The following is a 12239-nucleotide window of genomic DNA, read 5'->3' as shown; positions in this document are numbered from 1 at the left end:
CAAGAGTAAAAATATATACCAACTTGAATCTTTCATATCTCTTTTGCAGGCATTGTCATGCAAATTTGTAGGTTAAAATTATAGTACTACTTATATTTCCAGGAAGTGCCTTGGAGAAATCCCTGGCAATCAGTCAAGGGGGAGAACTCTATGAAGAATGGCTGGAGCTCAGAAATGGCTGCCTGTGCTGTTCAGTAAAGTAAGGAAGGACTATTGTACAAGTTCTTACAGTGGGTTTTGGGGGAATTGAGGAAAGGAGGAGACATGCAGGATTTGATTCCTAAAACTGATGGTAGTATTGACTGAGACTTCTTTTATCAGATAAAACAAGAATTGGAATTTGGGACATAGAAATTTATTTCCTTTTGCTGCCTCACTGGATTTGGACTTAGTGTCTTTCAGAAAAATAATCTAAATATCACATTATACACCATTGGGGTATTGTAGGGTAGGGAGCTGTCCCTCTTCTGTTAGTATTATGTACTTTTATATAGAGAGCTAAAGGTTCAGGGAGGCTGGGACTAGGACTCAAGTTTCCTAATTTCCACATTAAATACTTAATCTGTGTTTCTTTCTCTGTATGTTTCATTTTCTCCATGAATATTTTGTACCTCAAGGTGGAGGGAGAACCTTTTGATGACCTGATGAAACACAATATTCCAAATTGTAAGCTGATGGTCATGTTAAAAAGCAGGAGTGTATTTGTCTCTTTGACATGTTTTTACCCTGTTTCTTTGAATGCTGGATTGTTTGTGCTAAGTTTGTAATAAGGTTGATGGCCTGTTTGTCCAGAAAATTTGGAAGAACTGGTCCTATGCCTTAAATTGGATAGTAAGTGGAAAACAGAAGACCGTATTGCATTGTGTTCTACTGGGATGTAAGGAATGCTGCCATTGCTGCTATGTTTTATATACATTGCTTTCTTATATAAAGTACCATACACTTCTGCTTCAGGCAGACTTCATCAGCTGAGATTTAAGTAAATGACACATCTTAATTTTGCTGTAGGTGAGGTGGAAAGGCAAGAGAACATGGTTTAGTTCCCCCACCCCCTCCACACAGCCCCTTTCTTTTTGTAATCTTAGCTGCCAAATCAAATAGTTAAATATTTACACAGCCCTACTGTTCTTTACAGGGTTTTCTGTGTTTGAAAACAAATCTTTATTTAAATGACCTTTATTATGTCTGTTGGGAATAGGAAAATACTATTTTCAGACTAAAATGAAGCAGAAAGCTACGATTTGCCTAATATTAGAGCAGCAGCTTGATGACTGAATTTTCATTGTAGACTATAAGTCCTGACTCAGGCCTTTGCTTCGATGATACTGAGATGGTGTTCTGTGTCAGAAGGTAGATGTTTATACATGTTTTAGCTTGTTTTCTCTGTTCTCAGGTTTAATTGCTTCTTCTTACAGGGACAATGGTGTGAAGGCTATTGAGAACCTGATGCAAAGGAGAGGAAAATTTGACTATATATTGTTAGAAACAACTGGTTTGGCAGACCCAGGTAGTTCACATTATGGTTTTCATAACCATGATAATTATTCTGTTTTTACAAAGTGCTTATTTGCTCACCAGTCAGTTCACTGTACAAAATGTAATATAAAGTGGTGAGTTGTCAGGCACATGCTTTGATTGCTATATAGACTAAAACTGAATTGGGTAAGGTGCAGAAGCAGGGTTGTGGGTGTGGTTGGTTGGTTGGGTGTTTTGTTTTGTTTTTTTGAACTTGCTCTAAATTGACTCTAATGCTTAACAGAAATCCAGTTAAAGTATATTTCTGTCAAGAGAGGACACTGGGCTTGGAGAAGAGAAGCACACTCTGAAACTAGTAGTTTTCAGCAGACTTTTGCTGTTCTACATTGCTCCTTCTAAAGTATAAATTATTAGCATCTGATGTATTGTTACATTGGTTGTGATGTGCCTTATATTTTGTGAAGTCATACAGTACGCTGCGAAACAGTCTAATACATTCTTCTGGTAGGTGCAGAGCAATAACAGATCTTACAAATTCCATGTGTGCTCTTTAGTGATATTTATTATAAAAAGGTGTTTAAACTTGAGCTCATGTTAGGAATAGCTACCTAAAACAATTGTGTCTGAACCGTCTCAATTAAAAATGTGTTGTTGATCGAGACTGAAGGAAATTCTTATCAGAAATTCCGTTTTTTCCCATTTAGGAGACTGACACTTTCCAGCTCAAAGCTAAATAGTTGTCATGGTAAAGTAATTTTCTTCAAAAGAAAGGACATTGATTTGGCCTCTGTTACAGACAAATTCTGTTTGAGTCAAATTGGAAAGCTATTAAGCTTTTTGAAAAAAAAAAATCAATAGATACCAGAAAACCATTAGATGTTGTGGCCCTTGCTATATCTTGCATGAGTAAGCACTGCGAACAACTGACAGGTATTTGGTGTTGATACAGAGTGATGTTTGGAGGACTGCATCTTGTCACTTCAGGGAGACAATTTTAGGTGTTAGAATGAGTCTGGTTACAAATTTTTTTTTTCTTTTTTTTTCTGATGTGCTTAATACTCTTAGCCTGCCAGTAACTAAGTGTGGTTGTGTATTTGAGAAACAAATGTGTGGTTGGGTATTTGACATCTATGATGCTTTCTGAATTTGGAAGAGCAGAGTTTCAAGTACAGCACTACAAATAGAGTTTTTCTATGAAATGTTTGAATATTGATATTTTACTGGAAAATGTCAACTTTGCAACTAAATGTAATGCACTTCTTAGGAGCTGTGGCCTCCATGTTCTGGGTTGATTCTGAGCTGGGAAGTGACATCTATCTTGATGGTAAGAAGTGCAAGCTTGTTTTCCAACGTATTGGCATTCCATATCTGGATTTAGTGTAATGTATCTGTATCATTTAAGGCAAGGTTTCAGAAAATGTTTGAAATACATGATCTTGGTTCTCGCATCCCCAAATTTGACCACAGAGATCCACTTGCTTATTCTGATGCTTGTTTATCTACTTGGTGAGCTGTTTCAGTTTGCTAAATGCAACAGAAGTTGTGTAAGGTTTTGCTAAGGGATCAGATATGGAGAGATCTTGATTGAGGTGTAAGGGGGGGAAAAACCTCATTAGTTAGATGTTATAAAACATTATTTAGGATTAATATTACAGCTCTCATTATTTTATTTTTTTTCCAATGCAGTGTTTCCAAAATTGTCTCCTTTTTTGTGAGCTCTTAACTTGTCAACATCTGGACTCTTCTGCTCTTCTGCCTTTTGTTTTCTGCCTTCTTTGCCTATTGTACTCTTGTTAGCTCTAGTATTTGCTGTATTCCATTAAAAATCTGAGTTTACTGTCATATAAATCATCACTATATGTAGTTAAAGAGCATGTTGAATGTTGATTTTTTTTTAAATGTAGGAAAAAACCTTACTTTTTGGCTAAAGAAAATATCCTACTAACACTTTGATCAGTCTGTAAAATACCCATCTAGCCAAGGAAACATTCAATTCAATAGGAAACAGCTTCCTAAGTTTCTGCCAGAGAATTGCAGATTCCTGGTCACTTATCATCAGAATAACTCTATACCTCAGTCAGTCCTCTTAATTTGTTTCCATAACTTGTAAAAGCATACCTCTGCCAGTTTGCTGTGGAACAAGGAGGGGAGGCATCCACCTTGTGAGAATTTCTCTCACCTGGTTAGGTAGACATTTTTGTACCACAGATATGAGTAACGAATAAGAAACTAATTAGGTGACAAGTCTAATGTTCAGATACACTGGAAGCCTTGAACGTATTATAAGCAGTTGTAACAGTATCATCACATTTACTTCAGTAATTTGTACAGGAAGTTTACAAGTTGTTACATGGTTAGCTGCTTTCAGCACATTTCTATTCCATTTTAATGTTCTCTTTTAGGTATTGTATCTGTTGTTGATGCAAAGCATGGATTGCAGGTAAGTTACTGGATTTCTTACATGGTTTAAAACTGCGACATTAGAACAGCTATTGCAATAACGTTCATCTGGATGAATTATATTTTTACAATTGCTTTAATTCTTAAAATGGATGAGGATGTGTTTCAGTTGCCGTGGTACATTAGTACTATATTTTGAATGGGAACAAGGAAGTACTGATATTTACAGGAATTCAGATTCTTACTGACACAGCAGCATGTCTGTTAAGAGTTGTCAGGTTGCTAGATACTTGATTCCTTCTAGTTCTATCACTTCACTCAGGAATCTTGTTTCTATTCCAAATAGGCATTTGGATTACAGTGAAACAGTGGAGAAATTTGTCTTACAGATTATTTCATTACATGGAAGCAGACAAAAAGAGCAGGTATTACAGTAATTGATATAAAGTGTAATGTAAGAACAGATCTATAGAACAGTGAGGTTGAATAACAGCAGAAATTGAGATTAAATCAAATAATTCAACTTTTTCTGTAATAGCTAGTCATAAAAATAATTATTTGCAACTTAACAACTTAGGAAGTGACTACTTTGATTAGGTATTGATTTTGCAGGATTCAAAATAAAAGTGACCATATGAAAAAATGCCTCCATGGTATAAAAATCCCATCATGCTGTGAAAGTATTTTTAATATCTCTGTATTTTACAATGGCTGCAAAAAGCTGAGAAAACTGAAGAATAGTGGTTAAAAAATAAGGAATTGATCCCTCCTTTTTAAGATTTTATTTTGTTTGGACTGTTTGGGTTTCTCATTTCAGTTGAGCTGCTCTAACAGCTGATTTACAGAAAGGGGGCAGTCCTGTCCTCTCTTCAATTTCTGTTGCACCAGGATGGAACTAATCTAACCCCCTAGCCAGCCAGTTTGGAGTTAAGCCATTGTGTTTTGCAAGGACTTTTGCAGAGGAGTTGGGACAAGAACGTGGGGAAGGGGCTGAGAGCTGGTTTGCCATTTTAAGCAGGAACTGACTTTTAAATCAGCTCAACTGTCACAAGAAACCACACTGTCTTAAGTCAGCCCCCTTTTCAGCTGAGTGTCCTCATACTAATCAGATGTGTTTTATTACTTGCAAAAATGTTGTTCTGTTTATCTTCCTCTTCATGCAATGCTGATTTATTGGGTTGAATCAGATATAATTGTGTTGCACACAGCAGCATTGAATTATTATTGTTTAAAAAATAAAAATTCTAATATTTAAACTTTCAAGTAGTATGTCAGAAGCAACACAAATGTTTTGAAACATTCAGCTTTTCTATCCATTATTATCTTTGACAGCTCGCTGAAAACTCTTACATTACTTAATCAGTAAGCTTGTACAACACTGACATCCACTGAGTATAATAGAAACTTCAGACTTTCTGGGTTATATGCCAAGTAAATAACTTTTGCTTTGTATAAAGGGCTTGCTAACTTGTGCAATTCCTGTGGTTGCAAAGCTTGACCTCAACAGCTGCTTGTGATTCAGAGAATTCTGAAAGCCATACAGATAATGACATTGAGATTATAGGCAGCAATTTAAGGGTGTCATGCTTCAAAGAACCAACCCATCACAAGAAAAGCTGACAAATAGTACCCTGTGACCAGTCAGCCAAATTGAAACTGAAGTGGTAATTGATATGATGGGTTATCTCTCTAATGGATTTGTCACCTAGCAATCTGAAATACTCATTTTTTTTAATCACTGGCAAACAGTTGGACAACTTGAAGTGACGGTTCTCTACTTTCCTGCACTACTGGCGCTGTCCTTTTCAGGGTAACAACTCTGACAACATTTAATTCAATAGCTTCAATACACAGAGGATTACAAAGAAAACGTTGGAGGAGAGGTTCCCTCCCAGTCATCTTGTTGTTATGTTCTGCTTAGGTTGTGCACAATCAGGAAAGAGGTGTTTTTCTTTTTTTTTTTAACGTGACAGACTGACAGTATACAATAATCTAGTTTTGTTTTTCAGTCAAATAATAATAGATGCCTGCTTTTATTAAATTTATATATTTCCCAAGACAATTAATTCCACTTTCATTTGGTATTCTTGAGTCTTTAAAACCAAATTTTAAAATAATATTCGTGGTACACTTAGAGCTGATGAAGGAATGCACAGGACTCTTTAATCTTCCCAGAGATGTCAGGCGTAAGAGGTGAGCTTTTACTGGTATTACAGCACCAATTTTAAAGTTTTGCTGCCTCCAGGTGTCTGTGATGCTTGCTCTCCTGGAGATTGCTGCCTCCATGGCAGAGTGGGCAGAAAATAACATGTAGTTGAAACTTTACTGCTTCAATGTTAAGTCTGTTGCTCTGCCTAAATTATTGATGAAAGTAAGGCTTTATGTTGCTAAACTTCACGCTGCTGCTTGAGATGCAGGCATTTTTTTTTCCCCCTTTCACTAATTCTTCTGCTGGGACATTAGCTTGGGCAAACAAAGCTGCAGATGGTTAAGATACTAAACTCCTGCAGCATGACCAGAAGCTTCTGCTTTAGTCAGCGCTGACTGACTCTTCTGCCCAGTTACAGCTTGAATAGTCCACAAACACTGATGTTGGGCAGACTTTCCAGGGAGTAGTGGTTTATTTGTACAAACCCAGAAAAAGTTACGAATCTTTACTATAGAAGTACAGTTTGTCAAATCTTTCAGAGAAAAGGCGTACGCAGTTATGTATATGAAATTCTGTGCTGCAAGCCTAACTCCTCTTTAACAGTCAACATCACACTCATTAGAAAAATTACTGCACTTTCATTTTTTCAGATACATTTTTCCATGGCTACTCTATGTCATGGTGACTTTTTTAACTTCATCATTAATCTGAAAAGTAATTAAAAATAAATACTATAATACAGTTTTCCAATTCTTTAGCATTCTAGTCATAAAAGTCATTGAAAGAGAAGAGTTTTCATAAAAGAAATTATAAGCTTCTGAAACAGTGAATGTATAAATGTACTTTGTTGCCATCATTTTATAGAAAAATTCTAGATGCCATCTGCCTCAGTACCTTGTTGAAAAATATACCTCAGCTGAATTGGTTTTGACTTCCTTTAACTGCAAATGAATTTAAATGTCATTTGAATAGGCTTAATCCAATTGTTTTAATTTTTGTCTAGCACTTGACAGAGGAAAAGCCAGAAGGCCTTGTCAATGAAGCGTCTCGGTATGGATATATAAATTAATTTTATATATCAGAGTTAGGAACTGTGCTGTATAGAAGTTCATTAGAAATGGCTTCTTTTTCTTTTGTTAGAAATAGCTTCTTTTTCTTTTTTAAGCCTTTTCTCTCCTCCTTTGCTTTTAAACCAAGGTAGATCGGTGTAATGAGGTAGAAAATAGAAAAGTGACTTCATGCTTCATTTGGTCTTTTTGCCAAGATCTGACTGTTCTAATACATATTTTAAAAGGGATGGGGTTTTACATAAGTGAAGGAAAACCACCTGTGTTGGGGGGAAGAAAGAATTACATGCTAGAATCTACCAGATGCTTGAAGCAGAACTGGAGATAGAGGAATATTTTTTGCTAGATATGGAGCCACAATGATTAAGGGTAATTGTAACAATAGAAGTCTTCATAAAGCAAAGAGACTTCAAGTATAACTTTGCAAAGAGTACATACAAGAGAAATAGGGGCCTGTGAAGTTCATAAATTACAAAGCACTGCAGGTTAGAATGACTTCTTTAAAAAAAAAAAACAAAAACCAAAAAACATGACAAAAGAAACCAAACAACAAAAAAAAACCCCAAAACCTCCCCCAAAACTAACAAGCCTTTGTAGCTTGGTAGACTCCTTTTATGACACAGAAGAGCACCTCAAGAAGCCAGTAGTACTGTAGTCATACTCCATGATGTTCTAGTTTGATTAATGCTTGCCTTTTTGTACTAACAATGCTCATACTATTTTTTTGGTGCTATGGAGAGATGGTGTTTCTGCCTTACAGAAAAAGTATTTGTTCATGTTGTCTCCTTTTTTTTTTCCTTAATGCATAGGCAGGTTGCATTAGCTGATCTTATAATCATCAATAAAACAGATTTGGTTTCAGGGGAAGAATTGAATAAAGTCAGAACATCTGTCAGGTATGAAACTTCTGGTATAACTATAACACTGTACTGGCTGAAAGGTTATTTTTATTTAAACGTAGTTACTTCCTTCTTGCTGTTAATACAGAAGTTAGATCTTATGATTACACTGACATAAATCATTAGCTCATCAGGGAGAAAGACTGCCCCTTGCTAAAGGCATTTCAATACTTTTATGTGCTTACACAAGCTTAGCAGTTTCCCTATCTAGGTGAGATTTGATGTTGCCTACTAAGGACAGGCCTTTGTCTTAAGCGTCCACATTCTTATATTTTTGGGTAGCTGTTGCCATTTTTCTGAATTAGCATCAGGGAAAAAAAATCTGCTAGTAGATATGAGTTCACTAGGAAATACAAAGATTTATGGAGGAAGTCCCAAATAATGTTCTTGGGTGTAGAAGAACCAGTGGTCTGAATCAAATTAATGATAAAAGGCTTGTCCCATCTTTTTCTATCAGTACCATGATAACCAAAATGAAACACTGAAATTTTGAAATTCTTTACAACTCTCTTAGTGGTTTGAATTCTAAAAGTAAAAATGCTTAGACCCAGCAGAGTGTATCATAAGGAGTTGTGCACAGGAAAACGCTATTCTTACTGGTAGTATTTTGTTGTCAGAACTTGTGAAGTTCCCCAGCCCTTACTTAGGGTGTGAAAAAGTTGTAAGAATGAATTCTTGTTGGGGTGTCTGTTGCTTTGTTCAACAAGTTGATAACAAAGTTGGAGTTGTTGTTCTGGTGTTATTTCTCATGCTGTTTAAGTTGTTCAAGCAATGTATTACAGTTGCCTTTTCATCTAACTTCTGATTTTTCTATTTTATTTTAGGTCTATAAATGGACTTGTTAAAATTCTAGAGACACAAAGATCAAGGTATTAAATGGCCACTATTACTAGGTACCAGATCCTGCTTCTTTTGTGACAGATTTAAGTATGCTATTAGATCGGTTTGGTTAAAAGAAAACTATTGAATTAGAAATATTTAACTCAATATTTATTTTACTAATAAGGATTTAGATAAAAGATTTTTTTTAAAGAAGTAAAAATGTATTTTTCTTTGTTACTTATCACATCCTACACTCTAGTGTATAACTAGTTTAAAAAAAATCACTATTAAGATGTAGCTTAGTTTACAGAGCTTATCCCTAGCGAGTTTTATTGGACTTTGCAATATAACTGTAAATATTTCTTATTTACATGAGAAGTGGATTTTACAAAAGCTCGGGCATTAATTTTTCCAAAACCTGCATTTTGTCTCAAGTTTAATATTAGTATGACTTCTAATTATTAAAGTTGCATTTTAGTCATGTTGCTGTTTATGGAGTAAAAGCATTTGGAAAGTTCCTGAAAAATGCTAATATAGATGTAGCTTAATTGGCTTCAGCATATTCCAAACATGCAGCAGATTTTTGGGAGAGTGTTATAGGTAGAAATTCAACATTTGTTGTAACTTGTTAACCAGATCTTGTAACTAAAGAGCAACTTGTAAGGTCAAGTTGTATCTGAGCTAATCATTGATCACGTGTACTACAATGGTTTTTTTCTGTTGTGTCAGCTTAAAGATTCTTCTCACTTAAGATGGCTGCTGCAGATAAGTTGTTACTACAAAATTACTTTGAAAGCAGTGCAAGGGAGATTATAAGAAGGACAAGTAAATTGCATTGGTTTTGCTATTTTTCATTGAAATTCTGACTCGAATTTCTTCTTTACTAAGGAATTAAATAGAAATGGTATTCCCAGGGACATTAGGAGAGCAGTGTATCTTTTAGATGGCTAGGACTGATTTGTGTGCTATTACATCAATCATTTGACTATATTGTGATAAATGTTCCTATCATACAGGTTCCTGTTTTAAGCAATTTTTGAAGGGAAAATAGTAGACATAATCTTAATAAAGTATACTTGGCTTTTTAAAGTTATTGCCAAATGTAGTTGGAAAGCGTAAAGAAGAATATTTGCTGATCAGATAGGATCAACAAGTAACTGTAGAATATGTATTTTATTTGGTGACCCAGGGTTTTGAAGATGGTGCTTGTCTGACTTTAAAGATCAGCTTGGTTTACATTTCCAAAAATGTTAATCTTGTTAACATTTCTATTGACTTCAACTTACTTGAAATTCTGTCTGCCATCTAATCACTGGAAGTTTTATGCCCTGCTGTTGAACAGTTGCACTAGGAAAAGCATTCTCTTTAGTGACTATCTTGTTAGTTTATAAGGATTATTCTCATATTGTTTTTATTACTTTGTTCAAGGAGGAAGGTGAAATGTTTAAGTAGCTTCGACAGCTTCACACTCCTTTCTTGTTAACTTGCAAATTCTGTTGAATGCTTAGAACAAGAATAAACAATATTATAGAGGGGATCATAAATTCTGTTACTGAGAGGTGTTTCATATTGATTCAGTCATTGCTCTTCTAGTGATCCTCAGTAAATCATTTCTCTTAAGTCAGCATGCGTCTCTATTACACAAAAAGTTGTTTTCTTCAATGGATTTATTGTCATTTAGGGACTTAGGTTCAAAACAGCAGGTGTGGTTAAACTTGTGAGCAATTCTGATAATCAATCTTTTAAAGTTCACCAGCTTTTTTGATATGTTAAGAGTTTTAATGTGTAAATAGTCACTCTAGATTCTGCTGCAAAACTTTAGACTTTTGTTAATTTGTCCTATTCTGTAAATTCAGTATTATTAGGTTAGTATTTAATAAAGTTAAGTCGTATTAGAATAATGCTACTGACATTTTTCTCTGTCTATAGATGGAGATGAGAATGTTCTGGTGACTCCAGGTTAAATTTAACCAATTAAGGTTAAATCTTATTCTGATGGTGAATCTTGGATATTTGCTCATAGCTAATTTCACAATATCCAAATTTGCCTATCTTTTATTTTTGAGACTTCTGTATTATTTACAGTTTTCATTTACAGTTTTCATGACCTCTATGCAGTGGGATATTTCTTCATCTAATGTATGCACTTTCAGTGCAGCATGAAAGATTGAAAGACAAAAGAAGAACAAATACTGCAAAGTGATGGAGTTGGAGAGACACAGTTGTAGCATTTCCGTTTCCTCCTATTTAGTAAACTTTTGGGAATATGATATTAATTTTTAAGGTTCTGGAACTTATTATGAGGAAAGGGAAATTTTACCTTTGCCACAGAATGGGGAAGAAAATAATGAAGGATGATCAGGACTTAGGAAAACACTTATATGAAAAAGATTTGCAACAGAGTGCTCCAGCTGAAATCAAAGAAGTGGCAACATGATGATTTTACTGGGAACGAACAGTGGTTTTGAGAAAGCGGATCAGGACTTCCTTGTTCTTTAGTTGCAAGGCAGAGTACAGAAATGGTCACTGAAATGCTTTGGCGGGGGGAAAGAAGCAAACTGTTGATAAAGTTAAACCACTCATAAATTGCATATGCATGGCTCTGACTGCCCTAGGAAATCAGTGCAAGTTTGAGGCCAAGATTTTTGCAACATGAAATAAAAAAACCCCCAATTTCTGTAAACAAGATGGTGGTATCCAGCATGGCTAACAATTTTGAAGAGGATATTAAACTTCATGCTTTGAGTCTTAAAACAGTATCTGTCCATGTCCACTAGGAAGAGATCCAAAATGTGAAATGTAGTATCCACATCTGTACCATTCTCTGGTGTCTCATGCCAGCCGGCATTAAATTTTGGATATTAGATTAGGTGGACCTCAGATGCAGTCCTCAATGACAACTCTTGTGTTACTAATAAATATTCTTTAGTGAATGACACATACTGTCTCTCCCATGATTAAACGTTCCAAAAGTGAAATAAGCACAACATTAATTTATTAACATGTTATTTGAGAACATAGCTTCTTTAATTAGGGGGGTTTGTCCCTCAAAAGTCCACATGTAAAAGGGACCAATATAGCACTTTCTTGAGTGTTTCTATATGCTTTTTCAGAACACTGCTGAGATCAAACAACTAGCACTGAGTTGGTCTTGAACTTGAGGCATTATTTAGGTGTTTTACATTATAAACCTTTCATCTTAGAAACTGCTTTGTAAAGCTACTGTTGGGTGTAAAAGTTTAGTAATACCAGCTACACTCCAGAGATCTCTTTTTGTTGTTTGTTTAGTTTAGTTTTGGGGTTTTTTTTTGTTTTTAACCTCTCAGATGTTCTTGTATTTAGCCACATACCATTAAATGCATTTAGAAAGCTGTCAGTTCCTATTAGCAGTGAAACCTATAGTCTGTATTGCTTTTATAAAAAAAG

The 12239-nt window shown here is 35.1% G+C and overlaps 1 protein-coding gene across 9 annotated transcripts in view; it reads left to right on the top strand.

Moving 5' to 3' along the window:
- Window positions 1-12239, top strand: part of LOC140650637 (zinc-regulated GTPase metalloprotein activator 1A-like) — a 28283-nt gene that overhangs the window by 2561 nt on the left and 13483 nt on the right. For 7 of the 9 annotated variants that reach the window (XR_012042105.1, XR_012042103.1, XR_012042104.1 and 4 more), the window contains 7 exons: window positions 103-199; window positions 1416-1507; window positions 2741-2800; window positions 3879-3916; window positions 7029-7075; window positions 7902-7988; window positions 8816-8860. Coding sequence is in view for 6 of the 9 variants with exons in the window: in XM_072859236.1 (XP_072715337.1) it covers window positions 103-199; window positions 1416-1507; window positions 2741-2800; window positions 3879-3916; window positions 7029-7075; window positions 7902-7988; window positions 8816-8860 (466 nt within the window). In the remaining 3 variants the exon portion in view is untranslated. Of the gene's footprint in view, window positions 1-102; window positions 200-631; window positions 667-1415; window positions 1508-2740; window positions 2801-3878; window positions 3917-7028; window positions 7076-7901; window positions 7989-8815; window positions 8861-12239 lie in introns of those variants that run through there. The other 2 variants (XM_072859240.1, XM_072859239.1) reach the window with 2 other exon arrangements.

The sequence above is a fragment of the Ciconia boyciana genome, chromosome 4, assembly GCF_034638445.1.
Source record: "Ciconia boyciana chromosome 4, ASM3463844v1, whole genome shotgun sequence".
Classification (NCBI taxonomy): Eukaryota; Metazoa; Chordata; class Aves; order Ciconiiformes; family Ciconiidae; genus Ciconia; species Ciconia boyciana.
This window is presented reverse-complemented; position numbering and strand designations above follow the sequence as displayed.